General features: G+C 31.4%; 1 protein-coding gene across 10 annotated transcripts in view; it reads left to right on the forward strand.

Moving 5' to 3' along the window:
• LOC108740742 (protein cycle) overlaps positions 1–17,835 on the forward strand; it is a 59,159-nt gene that overhangs the window by 25,339 nt on the left and 15,985 nt on the right. For 9 of the 10 annotated variants that reach the window (XM_025976223.1, XM_025976225.1, XM_025976221.1 and 6 more), the window contains 2 exons: positions 12,310–12,450; positions 17,319–17,390. In XM_025976223.1, coding sequence (XP_025832008.1) covers positions 12,368–12,450; positions 17,319–17,390 — 155 coding nt within the window. In that variant the 5' untranslated portion in view covers positions 12,310–12,367. Of the gene's footprint in view, positions 1–10,509; positions 10,674–12,309; positions 12,451–17,318; positions 17,391–17,835 lie in introns of those variants that run through there. The other variant, XM_025976224.1, reaches the window with a different exon arrangement.

Raw genomic sequence — 17,835 nt, forward strand, 5'->3', positions numbered from 1 at the left:
TATACAGTGGAATTCGTTTATTATGACTCCGCCTATATTGACCAACCGCTTAATATGAAGTAATTGTAGTGTTAAGTTTGGTTTTCATATTAAATTCTCTATAGGAAAGTTTGGATATAATGACTCCGTTTAAAATGACATATAGTTTATTATGACTGATTCTCAAGAAATCATATCTGGCTATAGCGACACAAATGATTAATAATATTTTCGCTCATTTTTCTGACCCTTCTTATGTATATTGATATTACAATTCATCGTTCTTTTTCTTATTCTGTTAATAAATATATACAATTTGTAGTTTTTCTCTCTATTAAACTAAATAACTAACCAAAATAGAAAGTTGTTTATTGTCTAAGATTATGCTTTGTATGATGCCCGCTTAGTATGACGTGTTTGTCATTTCCCTTCGATGTCATTATAAGCGGATTCTACTGTATTTCGTAATAACAGTTTATCAATATTTAAGACAGTATTACTTAATAAGGGAGTTCGATTCTATATAGAACACAATGCATGATTTTTAATAAAACCTTATAATTATTTATTTTTAAAAAAGCCCGAGCAAAAAATGGAAGATTGGAAAATTTACTTATTTTGAAATTTTTTGATTTCTTTTGTTGTACATGTTTTTAAAAATAATTATATTTTTTACGTTTAGTCCGCTGGGTCGAGGTATGAGCCAGTAATATATGGATATAAAATTTATTTACATCTGCATAAAACATCCGTTATGAAGTCTTTTCAGTAATTATTATTATCGTCAAACGTGCATCGAAATATCTTTGTTATCTTCCTTAATTAGGGTTTTCATCACTTTATTTTTTTTGGACGTAATACGGAGAACAAACGTTTTATAATTACTTCAAAAATTGAATTTAAATTTTTGATGAACGTTATGAGTATATAAATCGGTCTACTCATCACATCTTATCGCCAGTTTTAATGCATATTTACTTTTCTGAACTAGTCGAACAATTATATTTGTTATTTATTTGGAAAATACTTGTGATTACTTGAGGCAAATAGAATTTCGTTTTGAATTTGTGGTAGATGCTCAAAGTTCCGAAGTTTTCTTTCTGCTAAACATATTTAGTGAATACACACTTTTCTTTCATTAGGTCGTAAAATTTTATGAATTTGGGTTTCCTTCTTTTTTCGTATTTTACAGTAATTACTTTCTACTCTCATTACAAATATATTCGAACATTTGATGTTAATTGTAATTATTCAATAAGTATATGTTAATTAACTTGATTATTTCATTTCACTATTCATTTCTTGACGTAAATGTAAACATGTTTATATTTTTTACAGATCCTTAATATATTATTTTGCTATGAACTATGCAATTTTTGTAATTACGATATTAAAAAAAAATTCCTATGAAACTAATCACATGCTAATCACGAATATCATTCGCCATTTTTTTAAACACGTAACGTAGTTAATATGCGCTTTAAAAATAAAAATATTTAAAATAATGTTCTTAAAGCGATATTCGTATCGATTGATAGTTGATCTGTATATATTTGAGTTAATATCGTCGGAACTATAACTTGCTAAAGTTTTTATTCTGAAACCGATGGTTTAATAGCAACTTCAAAATTTTACTTAGGGGTGCATGAACTAAGGGTGCAGTGAAGTATAAACTAAACCAACTCGAGAAAACTACACGTAAAGCTCTGTCTCTAAATAGGCAAACGACAAGGTCATAGCGGAATTGTTATAAGGGCTTCATTCATCATCAGCATCAACATCATCATAAGGTCGTTGGTCCTAAGGCTGATTCAACACGCACCTCCACTCTTTCCTATTCTGAACAAATCTTCTTCATACTAGACTTTCCCACATCCTAAACTATTTGTGAACAGTAATCTAATCTATATCTACCTCTGCTCCTCTTAACTTCTGTTTCTGCTTCTAATATGTGTCTACATGCCTGAATAGGTGTTTTATCAACCTATCTCGCCTATTTCTTATTGACTTCCGTAAAGTCCTCTGTTCTCCTATTCTTTCCAATATCCCTTCATTTCTAACCTTGTCTATTCATGGTATCCTCATCATTCGCCTGTAACACCACACTTCGAACGCTTTTAACCCTTTCTATTCCGCAGCGCCCACCGTCCATGTTTCGCATCCGTACAGCGCCGCGCGCAGACACAGCAACCTCAAAATTTTACTTAAAAGTGCATGAAATAAGGGTGCGATTAAGTATAAACTACCCCAACTCGAGAAAACTACACATACAAAAAAAAAATTATACGCCTTTCGACATTCAAGGAGTCGTCCTCAACATGAGGTCGTTAGTCCTAAGACTCCTTCCTACTCTGAACGAATCTTCGCATTTTCCCAAAACTAGACTTTCTCACATCCTGAACTATTGGCGAACAAATCTAATCTAGATCTACCTCTACCCCTCTGAACTCCTGTTTCTGTTTCTAATATGTCTCTAACTAGCATTTCATGCCTGAAAAGGTGCCTTACTAACCTATTTCGCCTCTTTTTTTTTATTGACTTCCATAGGGCCCTTTATTCTCTTTCTCTTTCTAATAACTCCTCATTTTTTACCCTTTCCGCACCCACCGTCCACGTTTCCTACCCGTAAAATATGCCGTGCTCCAGTCTCACACCTTTTCCGAATTTCTAAATTAATTGTTGGTGTTCCATTCTTGCCATTTCATTATAGAATTTCTTAAATCGTAGTGAAAGGATATTGGTCGTGAATTGAATTACTTGTATATAATTTTATTCATTTAATACGAACTCTTTTTTGAAAAGTAGTAACTTGACATGTAATTGTAAAATGAAGAGGGATTTCATAAAACACCTTGCATTTCCTTTTTCGCACCTACAATTAGTTAAACTGTTTAATATTCATGTGTAGATAATAAGTCAAATTAATCGAATAATTCTTGCAAATGTATGCGAATTATAACAGGAAATACCCTACCAATTAATCCTGCCTCGTTAAGAGCCTGTTGCCACTTTATTTATTTTATAAACAAGGAGGTAGGTAAATAGTTTTGTTAGATTGCGATTTCAGTTTAAAATCAGAGACCAAATTGGATGTAGCGGGTTTATTATTCGTACTAAAATGTTCGCAGCGAAAACCCTTTCGAAACTCAATTACAAGTAAATCCTCAGAAGTGCATAGTAATATTGACTTGTACGCGATATAATCAAACCACTTACGTACCGAGAGGCGAATACACACATGTATTTCATACACCCAGCATGTCTTAGATTTAGGAAAATAAACCCCGTCCTGGGTGGTGTTAATTACGATGTTTGGTTGGTTAAATGCCGGTCGATTGGAACGTTAATTACATACCTTCTATTCAAAGGAGTTTCCCGAAATATAACAAAACTTGTAAGTTATCGTACAATTGACATATAAGTGAGTATATAATTATGTACATGTTTAAAAATCTTTTGAAGTACGCGGCATTGTTTTAAAATAAATGAAAATTAAAAAAAAACATGAAAAACACAAAGTTCTTTGTTCTTGTTCTAACTCTAATGAAAACCCAGTTGTTATTCTTTAAGAAAACTTGCAAGGATTCGTTATTCGTATCATAAATTTTCTTTCGTTCTTGTGAAAGGGTAAAAAGGTTGCATTGAAAGGGAAAATTTTTTTAAAGAAAATCCGACAAACACATGTTTCATACAAGCGTTGTATGGAAGGTTTTGTTACTTAATACCTATGAAAGACTTGCTGTTAAGTAATAGGTATAATGATTTCAAAAACAATAATAAATATATTATATTTTAGCCTAAAACATTTTAGACAAACAGGATTTGCAAAGAAGTTATCAGAATAAGGAATAATGTTAGTATATTCTATTGAGATTATTATTTCTAACCAAGAAGCTTAATTGATTCTTTCAAAACACTTAGGATGAAAGTTATAAAAAATTCAAAAATTAGTAATTCTTGATCAGATTCTTTATAATCTACTTGCTACCACTGCTAAATGAAAACAAGAAGTGAAAGCAAGAGCATCTTGCATTTACCAGAAAACTTATTGATATCAACTTTTTACGTTAAGTAAATAATTGAAAAGTTCTTTTTGCATACAAACTGTAATTCTTGAAATATAAAACTGAGAATTGATGCGGCAAGCAACTGTTTTGTTGTTATGAGTATTATGAAATCTTGACCCATAATGGACATACAGGAAGAATTATTTTTTCCTTAAGATTTTCTAATTTTAATTCTTTCTTTTGAGAAAGCTTTTGCAAATTCTTGTTCAGAATTGATGTTATTCCTTTTTAGAGATTGCAATTTTTTGAAAATTAGTTAATTATTCTTCATGCTTTTCGCAAAACTTTCAAGGAAAGCTCAGGCAAAAGTGAAAATATTTTATGTTTGTACTTCTTATAAACTACTACCCCTTTACAATACAACTGATGCTGTCTTGATTTTGATCTAAAGGCCGTCATCGGTTGAAGTTGGAAGAATTTCTGAAGGAGTTCACCACTCCGACGACCTTTAGATCCGAATCAGGGAAGTATCAGTTCATCAACTGGCCGGGAAAGCCTTTACCAACATGTTACAAGATCCAGAAAACTATAAAAGATTTCAAATGTTTCAATCCGTGTGGCGATGTGGTAAAAATTACTACCGTATGTACCTGTATGTAGGTAATATGGAAACGAGTTACCACAAAATTACTGAAAAATTAGATTTACGTCGTCTGCCTATTCTATACAAACCAATCCGAAAATTAATAGTTTTCTTGCTTATATAATACCTAATTATTATTGTTTGCATTGCAGCGCAACAAGTGATTTTGACGAAGACGGAGGTGATGACAACAAGTCTGTTCGTACAACCGATGAAAACAAAAAGTAAGTGATTTTTGAAATTTGTCATTTTTGCTGCATTACTTCTAGGTATCATCTTTTCCTAATCTTGTATATAAACTTTGATTGAACAGCTTCATTTAGTTTAGTATTACATATGCAAAAATACAACTGTTTCAAAATGAACTTGAAAAAACAACATATGCGATACTTTTGAGTAATGTGCAAATATAAAGGTCAGATGAGAAGGTCAATAAAATATGCGTTAAAAGAGCACACCTTCGCAAAAGACAGATATGTCTTTTGAAAACATTTAAAATAATAATTAATTAGAAATGACTTACCCTCTGCCATAACTCAAAAAGCCGGGAACGAGCTCTGGATTCTGAAAAAGAAGAAATACTCCTATTATTAAACAAATAAAATATTTATATATACCTAAATCTAATTTAATGCCATAAAAAAACGTTAAAGTTTTTAATTTTTATCTATTCATTTATGAAGTAAGACAGTAGTGGAATTGGAACGTACTTTTAGGACATTGTTCCCAATTTATTATTAAGCAATCTTCTATTTTCATGTCATTGAAGGAAAATCATATTTAATACAGAATCTGACACAAGAAGTTTAAGAAATTCTTACTAAATTTAAAGATCATTGAAAATTAATTGCATTCTCATGAAAATTGTACAATTTCGAGACGTGATACAACTTTTTAAAGTGATATGATAACGGGAATTTGTTGGACATTGAGCATACATTCTGTATTTATTTACTAATACCTACATATATCTAAAATTTTTGCTTTAATTAGGAACTTTGTCCTAATATCTAATAAACGACTGAGCGCAACTAAATAGAGATATACACTTGCTTTGTTTTTCATCTTTTAATTGAGTAATTGTTACAGCTAAAGTTTTGACAAAAATTATTGTCATTGTCAAACGATTCAACCGATAAAAAGATGAGATTCTCATTTGAATCGTTTGATATTAATATTTGTCGAAATTATGTATAACTATAACTATTAAAACACTAACTTTTGTTTCTGTTGTTTTCTAATTCCTACTAAAAAATCAGTACACTTTCTATTACGTAGTAAGTCCTTTACAATATAGGATACAACGGTTGCCAGCACTATCTACATAAAAAAAGTAGTAGGTACCTGTGTGAACCTTACATTATGTCTTACGTACCTGCTCTACTTATTTGAGTCATTGCTGATACTCATTATATTACAATGAAAGAAACATTGCAACAATTTTCTTTTATTTTGTTGTGTCGCAGTGTCATATGATACTTTTTGTTTTTTTGTAAATTTGGAGCGTAATTGCGTTTTTGGATAAAAAGTGAAGGTCGATTTTTTTAACATTCAATACTTTCGATTTATTTATAGAATGAATAAAACAATAAGTATCAATCCCCGACGCAGCTTTTATACTTGGCGTTAAATAACCACCTCATTCGCTGCATATCATCGGAAAAAGCACAAAATTTAATTCAAAAGAAGAAGTTTTCGACACAGTTTTCCGATTGAACGCATTATTATCAACTTATTAAGCTTCAAAATATCAATCAATAGCAACAAATAGTTAAAGATCTAGGTTACTCCATTTTTCGAGGAATGTAAAAATTGACTCAAGATAGCAAGTGAGAGAAAGAATAAAACTAACAGCAGCAATAATAATTGGTAATTAAGATTGTATTGGGATGGGTCGTTTGCCCTAATTTATATTATTTATTGATTACAAATTTATTTGTTATTTCGATAAAGTTCTTGTATTTACTTTTACTTGTGAACAAGAATACATCAGTACGGACGAACTGTTACAATTTCTGTCTCTTGTTGGTATATCAGGTTTCGATTAACGGAGAGTTATTAGTATAATTTTGTCACCTTGCAGACATTTAATGTTATAGGCTCGGAGAGGTTTCAACTGAACCCTCTCGTTAAAAATCCGCCAACCGAGAATTAAAATTTCATTGGTTAAATGTTTAAATGATTTTTTGAAGGGGACTTAATGTAGTTTGTGACAATGGTGAGGGTGGTATTTAATGGAACTATTAACATTAGTAGTTTAGCCGGTTACCCTGTTTCTGGTACTCGCCAAATTACTATCCGGTGAATCTCTAATGTCTAATCAGTCTTTGGGCTGAAGGAAGACCACAAGATGATGATGATAAAGGGATAATAGGGTATTCAAAATCTGTGTATAATTTTAGGATCAGGTAAATTTTGAATTTTTAACATAGAAGAAGCGGATCTTCTTCTTCCTTTTCTTGGAGATAAATACATTCGTATAGTATTTTATTATTGCATGAGTTACCCTAAAAGTGAAAATTCTTAGTAGAAAAGTATTACAGTTCTGTAAATAATAGAAATCATTTATGGTGGGCAAGCTTTAAGTTGAGGTGCTTCTCATTGTTCTTGAGGTCTTGTCCAATTCCTGCTTATTCCGTTTCTTGGACCATCTTGAAAATTGCCCGCACAATTTTTCTTAAACGTAAATGTCANGTTAAATGGGAGGAGTCTAAAAAACATGGCGCAGATGAGAGAATTGTTTTGTGGTGCATGTAACGTATCATGAAATAGTTTTGAAAAAAAAAAATAAATCCGAAAGTTTCCCATTGACATTTTCAAGGAACTTAGTGAGTTTGCTAGGCCCTCTCAGGGTGTCAACCATATCTTTTTTTCAAACATATGATAAATACATTTTTGTGAAATTTTCAGGCTAAAAGATTCGAGTTCTTGAGGTTGAGTCCCTATTCATTAAGTATTGTACATATATAAGTAATCGTAAGTACATCTCTTCTTGTGCCAGAAACCTGACCAACAATCCTGATATTATGAAGGATCCATATTATTGATCCCTGTTTCAATGACAAAATGAGAACAGAAAAATGAATAATATCAATGATTTTATAAAAATTAAAACACCATATGTGTACCTGTCTAGTGAAATGTAAAATTAGAAGAAAATAAAGTTTATAATTTTTTAAATCTCTGTAATACCTTATTATAGAAGAACTTATCTTTTCAACATCAAAAAAATGAAAATGAAGCTATTATGCATATTTTCCATGTCGTCCCTCAATAATCTAATTACAATCAACAATGAATCAAGTCAGTTAAGGGGTATGCATTATTAGTTGATGTATACATACATATATATATGTATAAAGCGGTATCCTGAAATGTACATATTAATAAAATAATTGCTGTTGCCTTCACCTACTTACGATTAGAAATATTTATGTGTTACATACTGATATTGTAAGTTGTTGGAGCCAGATTATTTTCTGCAAATCCATCAAGTGCCATTTCTTTTTAAGTGAAATGTGAATTTCTGCGTGAACGTAGTGGAAAAGCCGAACAATTTTTGAGAAATTAGTAAGTAATTTAATAATTAACGAATACTGATTGAAGAATGAATTCTTTTTTATAAAAATGTAAGAAATAAACTTAATTTCTGATGCACTAACCACCAGTTTAATTAATTTTTTGGATTACCTATATATCTACATTAAGGATAATCAATATTTTGAAAACAAATGGGAAGACTGGTCAACACTTTTAATTCGAATCAATAAATTTCTTACAATATTGTTTAGCAAAAGAAAAGACGTTTTCCGTAATCCCCTTTTCATATTTTGTATTAAATGCAGTTTAGTTTTACAAAACATTTAATGATTTTAGTCATTCGTATAATTTTCTAATGATTGACCAAGGAGATTATATTTTGTAAGGCAAAGTACAAAAAAGATATAGGATACCTTTTGTCCAAAAGAAAAAAACTACTGTTTCCGAGAGATAGAAAGATTAGTTTTATAAGATCGTCGATCTTGGTATTTAGGACTTCAACGAGAACGAAGTCGCGGGTAAAACCTATCATGAAATTTTGTACACTCACTGTTAGGGGTTTAAAAAAGATATAGGGTACCTTTTATCCAGAAAAAAACAACTGTTTCCCAGGGAAAGAAAGATTAGTTTTATGGGGTCGTCGATCATCTATGACACATATTAAGGACTTTAACTTGAACGAAGCCGCGGGTAAAACCTATCATGAAATTTTGTACATATATTGTTAGGAGTATAAAAAAGGATATAGGGTACCTTTTATCCAGAAAACAACAACTGTTTCCGAGCGACAGAAAGATTAGTTTTATGTGGTCGTTGATAATCTTTAATACGTATTTAGGACTTCAAGGCGAACGAAGCCGCGGGTAAAACCTATCATGAAATTTTGTACATACATTATTAGGGGTACAAGAAATGATATAGGGTGCCTTTTATCCAAAAAAAATACTGGCCCCGAGGGATAGAAAAATTTGTTTTATGTGATCTTCGATATGATCTTTGACAGGTATTCAGGACATCGACGTGAACGAAGCCGCGGGTAAAACCTAGTAAAAGTATAATTTCTAGTTATTCTTAACATCCTGCTCATTACTAAGTATATCTTATACATATATGGTTAGGTAAAAATATCCGATAGATAGATACACGACTTGAAGAATAGGAAAAATATTTCACCGATAGTTATTACACTTACAGAACATTACATTCACTTTGAAAGAGCAGGAAAGGCAATGAACAGACAATCAAAGATACTTACTATAGCCACATACATATGGATATACACACGCATGTAGACATAGTCATTCATCGCAAGGTTCAAGAAATAGTCAGCAAAATGCAACAGGCATTATTTAGACACTTCGTAAACGGCAATGATGCTGACTAATAATATTTCAAGAACTACGTGTAGCGGTAAAAGAATCATTAACATTGACCAATAATCACCTATAATAACTTAATCTTGGCGATAATCAATAAATACTGATTGTCATATTAAATTACCAAGAAGTACTTGTACAGGTCGTTATTTAAACAATAAAATAAAACGCTTCATGAAAGCTAAATTACATATAGCCTTTTGTGACCGAGCTAATGTTTTCAGAACGAGACACCGCGAGGCGAAGGCGACTTGCGACTATAATTCAGTGAGTTAAGGTGGTGAAACGGCTGATCGTATTCCCTCATTTTAACTGTTACTAGTTGCCTACCATTTTATGCGTTCCCATTCCCCCCTTCACCGTTCATATGAGTAATATTTTTTTATCAGTTATCAATAAATTATTGTTTGCGTATACTATAAATGCTTAGGTGGTGAAATGGTTTAAGAATGTGATGAGGGGAACTGAAGGCGAGTACAAAAATGGTAAAATTTCCAAAGGTTTTCCAAAACATCTGGCGTTGATAATTTCCACATTTTGTGCAATTAGGGTTACATTACTTTTAGTTTATTTAGTTAGACAAATTTCTTTATCTTCTTTATTATCCTTTACGAGTCCACGCGACTGTAGGAGACGAGTACCTACAAATTAGTAATCCAATCGTATGTGAACCCTAAGAAAGCCATCTGTGATTTTTTGTCAATCGTATAATAAAAGGTATACCGTTGATAATATACCTTAATTATTATTGTAAAATAATTAGTTCAGTTTAAAATAATTGAGACTACAATCATGCCGCTGATTTTCAATCTACGTAAAAACATGCAAAATTTGCATTTATAATATTGCCGCGAGACCAGTTAGTAATATATTTAAATCCCAGTTAGGTTTGATTTAGCGTCAAGGTCTTAGGATACACTTAACCTTTTCTTTTTAAGTTTTCTTAGTTTTACAACAAACTTTTGTAATATTTCTAACAGTGTTGTACGCGTCGTCACAAAATGAACATTTGTGCTAAACTACAGTTCATTGTTTTGAAAAATTTAACAAGAATAAACGGAAAATTGTAACGACAAATAGTAAAATAGTTGCACTGAGATGGGTTTGTTTCTCGAAGGTCCAAGACATGTAAGAGTTAATACTATTAATTGAAGTTTAGGCAATGTGATAGTTAAATTTTTCTTGAACCAGTAATAACTGTTATAAACTTTCATCTTTCATATGTGAACTTTTTTGGAATAATTTATTTATTAAAGGGAAAATGATAAGATCCGACAGTTTTTTAAATTTAATAATATCCAAAAAAATAATTATATTATTATATTAACAAAGCAGTAATTTATACAGCAGCGTCTAAACAAATGAGAAGTATCTGTTTAAAATGTAATCATTTTTGGTTACGAGATAAACTCTTTGCACAATCAACTAGAATTGACAAATGTTTTATTTTGGTCACTTTTAAAACATAATCTTCATAGAAACAGTATGTTAAATATAAAATTTGGGACCAACCTGACTGTTAGGTAATTAAGTTCATTGAAATATTGTAGATATCTATATTCGCGATTTTTAATTAAAAAATCTGATTATTAGACCTAATTCTACACTGTGGTATTATCAGCGGAGATAACTGCACCAATTTCTATTACAACGTCGGAACAGTAGCAGTAGCATTAGCTAAGCCTTAGTACACTGTTGTATAAGCTCAGAAGTCCAGAGAAAGTATAGAAATAGTTTAGCTAGAAAGGGATAAAACAGGATAATATAGACGGGAGTAGAGATAGAAAAGTGAGGATAAAAAAAAAGTAGATATGATAGAGAAGCAGAGGATATTAAAGAAATTAAAATTCAGTCTGGGGCAGGTGAGGGAGTGGAATATAGGGGAATTGATGAGGAACAGATGCGGGGAAATATTAATGGAAGAGGATATAAGAAAAATAGAAGATATGTGGTGGGGCCGAGGGAGATTTCGTGAAAAGACGAAGGAGATGGGAGCCAAGTTATTTAGAAGGAAGGATGTAGGCGTTCTAGTAGACTTGAGGACAGTTAATGAGTTAAGAGATGTAAATTTTAGAAAAAAGAAGAGATCAGACGGTGTAGAATATCTGACAGGGAGGTAGACGGTCTGAAACATGTGAGGATAGTAGAATTTGAGAAGGATGCTAACCTATAGTCACACCGCTAACTTCATACTGTCGAACGCCAAAATTTTACTCTCAACCATCCAAAAGAATTATAATTTGGAAAATAAACGATTTCTGAATTAATATATCAATAACTTTTTGTTTTCTATTTCGATATGACCAATAATAATTATTTAATTTAATACGAAATATCATATCAGACGTCAGATCGCCTTTCAACAACTATTAGGTACCAAAATGTTACGATCATTTTGCTTATTCAAACAATATTTTTACTGCAAAAAAATGCAAAAACAGACGTTTTGCTATCTAGTTTGCCTTCACATTTCTTCGTTGTTAACTTGAATTATCAATGTATTAATTCCTTTCTTTTAATTATCTGTTATGATAAGAAAGTCAAATTAAATAATATTTTTTGACCACGCAATTGTGCAATTGTATTAGTATTAAGTATTACCATATAAATATTATCTATATACATAAATACATGTTGATGATTACAAATAGTTACAAGAACAGTAATGTTACCTACGATTAAGATCGGCAGTTCTTGACCCGAGTTTAAAACGGAATGTAGTTGTTATTATGTAATTTTGATTGTATTTATTTGTTATTTACAGTGATTCTTGTGTATCGACCATTCAGTATTCTCAAACAAGCCAGTCAACTCCGGGTTCTATGAATTCGAACAGTATGATGGAAATGCAACGGATAGACAGTACATACAGCACATCCAGGAGAAAAAGAAAAGCATCGTTCAGGTATATCCTACTCATTATTTTTATCCTTTGTTTTCCTTATTCAAATAATAAATTATAACAAATAATGCGACCGTATAGATAAATTTATGTACAGTGGCATTCGTTTATTATGACTCCGCCTATATTGACCAACCGCTTAATATGAAGTAATTATACAGTGTTAAGTTTGGTTTTCATATTAAATTCTCTATAGGAAAGTTTGGATATAATGACTCCGTTTAAAATGACATATAGTTTATTATGACTGATTCTCAAGAAATCATATCTGGCTATAGCGACACAAATGATTAATAATATTTTCGCTCATTTTTCTGACCCTTCTTATGTATATTGATATCACAATTCATCGTTCTTTTTCTTATTCTGTTAATATTTATATACAATTTGTAGTTTTTCTCTCTATTAAAGTAAATAACTAACCAAAATAGAAAGTTGTTTATTGTCTAAGATTATGCTTTGTATGATGCCCGCTTAGTATGACGTGTTTGTCATTTCCCTTCGATGTCATTATAAGCGGATTCTACTTCATTTAAANATGAAAACAAGAAGTGAAAGCAAGAGCATCTTGCATTTACCAGAAAACTTATTGATATCAACTTTTTACGTTAAGTAAATAATTGAAAAGTTCTTTTTGCATACAAACTGTAATTCTTGAAATATAAAACTGAGAATTGATGCGGCAAGCAACTGTTTTGTTGTTATGAGTATTATGAAATCTTGACCCATAATGGACATACAGGAAGAATAGTCCGCTGGGTCGAGGTATGAGCCAGTAATATATGGATATAAAATTTATTTACATCTGCATAAAACATCCGTTATGAAGTCTTTTCAGTAATTATTATTATCGTCAAACGTGCATCGAAATATCTTTGTTATCTTCCTTAATTAGGGTTTTCATCACTTTATTTTTTTTGGACGTAATACGGAGAACAAACGTTTTATAATTACTTCAAAAATTGAATTTAAATTTTTGATGAACGTTATGAGTATATAAATCGGTCTACTCATCACATCTTATCGCCAGTTTTAATGCATATTTACTTTTCTGAACTAGTCGAACAATTATATTTGTTATTTATTTGGAAAATACTTGTGATTACTTGAGGCAAATAGAATTTCGTTTTGAATTTGTGGTAGATGCTCAAAGTTCCGAAGTTTTCTTTCTGCTAAACATATTTAGTGAATACACACTTTTCTTTCATTAGGTCGTAAAATTTTATGAATTTGGGTTTCCTTCTTTTTTCGTATTTTACAGTAATTACTTTCTACTCTCATTACAAATATATTCGAACATTTGATGTTAATTGTAATTATTCAATAAGTATATGTTAATTAACTTGATTATTTCATTTCACTATTCATTTCTTGACGTAAATGTAAACATGTTTATATTTTTTACAGATCCTTAATATATTATTTTGCTATGAACTATGCAATTTTTGTAATTACGATATTAAAAAAAAATTCCTATGAAACTAATCACATGCTAATCACGAATATCATTCGCCATTTTTTTAAACACGTAACGTAGTTAATATGCGCTTTAAAAATAAAAATATTTAAAATAATGTTCTTAAAGCGATATTCGTATCGATTGATAGTTGATCTGTATATATTTGAGTTAATATCGTCGGAACTATAACTTGCTAAAGTTTTTATTCTGAAACCGATGGTTTAATAGCAACTTCAAAATTTTACTTAGGGGTGCATGAACTAAGGGTGCAGTGAAGTATAAACTAAACCAACTCGAGAAAACTACACGTAAAGCTCTGTCTCTAAATAGGCAAACGACAAGGTCATAGCGGAATTGTTATAAGGGCTTCATTCATCATCAGCATCAACATCATCATAAGGTCGTTGGTCCTAAGGCTGATTCAACACGCACCTCCACTCTTTCCTATTCTGAACAAATCTTCTTCATACTAGACTTTCCCACATCCTAAACTATTTGTGAACAGTAATCTAATCTATATCTACCTCTGCTCCTCTTAACTTCTGTTTCTGCTTCTAATATGTGTCTACATGCCTGAATAGGTGTTTTATCAACCTATCTCGCCTATTTCTTATTGACTTCCGTAAAGTCCTCTGTTCTCCTATTCTTTCCAATATCCCTTCATTTCTAACCTTGTCTATTCATGGTATCCTCATCATTCGCCTGTAACACCACACTTCGAACGCTTTTAACCCTTTCTATTCCGCAGCGCCCACCGTCCATGTTTCGCATCCGTACAGCGCCGCGCGCAGACACAGCAACCTCAAAATTTTACTTAAAAGTGCATGAAATAAGGGTGCGATTAAGTATAAACTACCCCAACTCGAGAAAACTACACATACAAAAAAAAAATTATACGCCTTTCGACATTCAAGGAGTCGTCCTCAACATGAGGTCGTTAGTCCTAAGACTCCTTCCTACTCTGAACGAATCTTCGCATTTTCCCAAAACTAGACTTTCTCACATCCTGAACTATTGGCGAACAAATCTAATCTAGATCTACCTCTACCCCTCTGAACTCCTGTTTCTGTTTCTAATATGTCTCTAACTAGCATTTCATGCCTGAAAAGGTGCCTTACTAACCTATTTCGCCTCTTTTTTTTTATTGACTTCCATAGGGCCCTTTATTCTCTTTCTCTTTCTAATAACTCCTCATTTTTTACCCTTTCCGCACCCACCGTCCACGTTTCCTACCCGTAAAATATGCCGTGCTCCAGTCTCACACCTTTTCCGAATTTCTAAATTAATTGTTGGTGTTCCATTCTTGCCATTTCATTATAGAATTTCTTAAATCGTAGTGAAAGGATATTGGTCGTGAATTGAATTACTTGTATATAATTTTATTCATTTAATACGAACTCTTTTTTGAAAAGTAGTAACTTGACATGTAATTGTAAAATGAAGAGGGATTTCATAAAACACCTTGCATTTCCTTTTTCGCACCTACAATTAGTTAAACTGTTTAATATTCATGTGTAGATAATAAGTCAAATTAATCGAATAATTCTTGCAAATGTATGCGAATTATAACAGGAAATACCCTACCAATTAATCCTGCCTCGTTAAGAGCCTGTTGCCACTTTATTTATTTTATAAACAAGGAGGTAGGTAAATAGTTTTGTTAGATTGCGATTTCAGTTTAAAATCAGAGACCAAATTGGATGTAGCGGGTTTATTATTCGTACTAAAATGTTCGCAGCGAAAACCCTTTCGAAACTCAATTACAAGTAAATCCTCAGAAGTGCATAGTAATATTGACTTGTACGCGATATAATCAAACCACTTACGTACCGAGAGGCGAATACACACATGTATTTCATACACCCAGCATGTCTTAGATTTAGGAAAATAAACCCCGTCCTGGGTGGTGTTAATTACGATGTTTGGTTGGTTAAATGCCGGTCGATTGGAACGTTAATTACATACCTTCTATTCAAAGGAGTTTCCCGAAATATAACAAAACTTGTAAGTTATCGTACAATTGACATATAAGTGAGTATATAATTATGTACATGTTTAAAAATCTTTTGAAGTACGCGGCATTGTTTTAAAATAAATGAAAATTAAAAAAAAACATGAAAAACACAAAGTTCTTTGTTCTTGTTCTAACTCTAATGAAAACCCAGTTGTTATTCTTTAAGAAAACTTGCAAGGATTCGTTATTCGTATCATAAATTTTCTTTCGTTCTTGTGAAAGGGTAAAAAGGTTGCATTGAAAGGGAAAATTTTTTTAAAGAAAATCCGACAAACACATGTTTCATACAAGCGTTGTATGGAAGGTTTTGTTACTTAATACCTATGAAAGACTTGCTGTTAAGTAATAGGTATAATGATTTCAAAAACAATAATAAATATATTATATTTTAGCCTAAAACATTTTAGACAAACAGGATTTGCAAAGAAGTTATCAGAATAAGGAATAATGTTAGTATATTCTATTGAGATTATTATTTCTAACCAAGAAGCTTAATTGATTCTTTCAAAACACTTAGGATGAAAGTTATAAAAAATTCAAAAATTAGTAATTCTTGATCAGATTCTTTATAATCTACTTGCTACCACTGCTAAATGAAAACAAGAAGTGAAAGCAAGAGCATCTTGCATTTACCAGAAAACTTATTGATATCAACTTTTTACGTTAAGTAAATAATTGAAAAGTTCTTTTTGCATACAAACTGTAATTCTTGAAATATAAAACTGAGAATTGATGCGGCAAGCAACTGTTTTGTTGTTATGAGTATTATGAAATCTTGACCCATAATGGACATACAGGAAGAATTATTTTTTCCTTAAGATTTTCTAATTTTAATTCTTTCTTTTGAGAAAGCTTTTGCAAATTCTTGTTCAGAATTGATGTTATTCCTTTTTAGAGATTGCAATTTTTTGAAAATTAGTTAATTATTCTTCATGCTTTTCGCAAAACTTTCAAGGAAAGCTCAGGCAAAAGTGAAAATATTTTATGTTTGTACTTCTTATAAACTACTACCCCTTTACAATACAACTGATGCTGTCTTGATTTTGATCTAAAGGCCGTCATCGGTTGAAGTTGGAAGAATTTCTGAAGGAGTTCACCACTCCGACGACCTTTAGATCCGAATCAGGGAAGTATCAGTTCATCAACTGGCCGGGAAAGCCTTTACCAACATGTTACAAGATCCAGAAAACTATAAAAGATTTCAAATGTTTCAATCCGTGTGGCGATGTGGTAAAAATTACTACCGTATGTACCTGTATGTAGGTAATATGGAAACGAGTTACCACAAAATTACTGAAAAATTAGATTTACGTCGTCTGCCTATTCTATACAAACCAATCCGAAAATTAATAGTTTTCTTGCTTATATAATACCTAATTATTATTGTTTGCATTGCAGCGCAACAAGTGATTTTGACGAAGACGGAGGTGATGACAACAAGTCTGTTCGTACAACCGATGAAAACAAAAAGTAAGTGATTTTTGAAATTTGTCATTTTTGCTGCATTACTTCTAGGTATCATCTTTTCCTAATCTTGTATATAAACTTTGATTGAACAGCTTCATTTAGTTTAGTATTACATATGCAAAAATACAACTGTTTCAAAATGAACTTGAAAAAACAACATATGCGATACTTTTGAGTAATGTGCAAATATAAAGGTCAGATGAGAAGGTCAATAAAATATGCGTTAAAAGAGCACACCTTCGCAAAAGACAGATATGTCTTTTGAAAACATTTAAAATAATAATTAATTAGAAATGACTTACCCTCTGCCATAACTCAAAAAGCCGGGAACGAGCTCTGGATTCTGAAAAAGAAGAAATACTCCTATTATTAAACAAATAAAATATTTATATATACCTAAATCTAATTTAATGCCATAAAAAAACGTTAAAGTTTTTAATTTTTATCT

This window comes from Agrilus planipennis, unplaced genomic scaffold (genome assembly GCF_000699045.2).
Source record: "Agrilus planipennis isolate EAB-ADULT unplaced genomic scaffold, Apla_2.0 scaffold228, whole genome shotgun sequence".
NCBI classification, from domain to species: Eukaryota; Metazoa; Arthropoda; class Insecta; order Coleoptera; family Buprestidae; genus Agrilus; species Agrilus planipennis.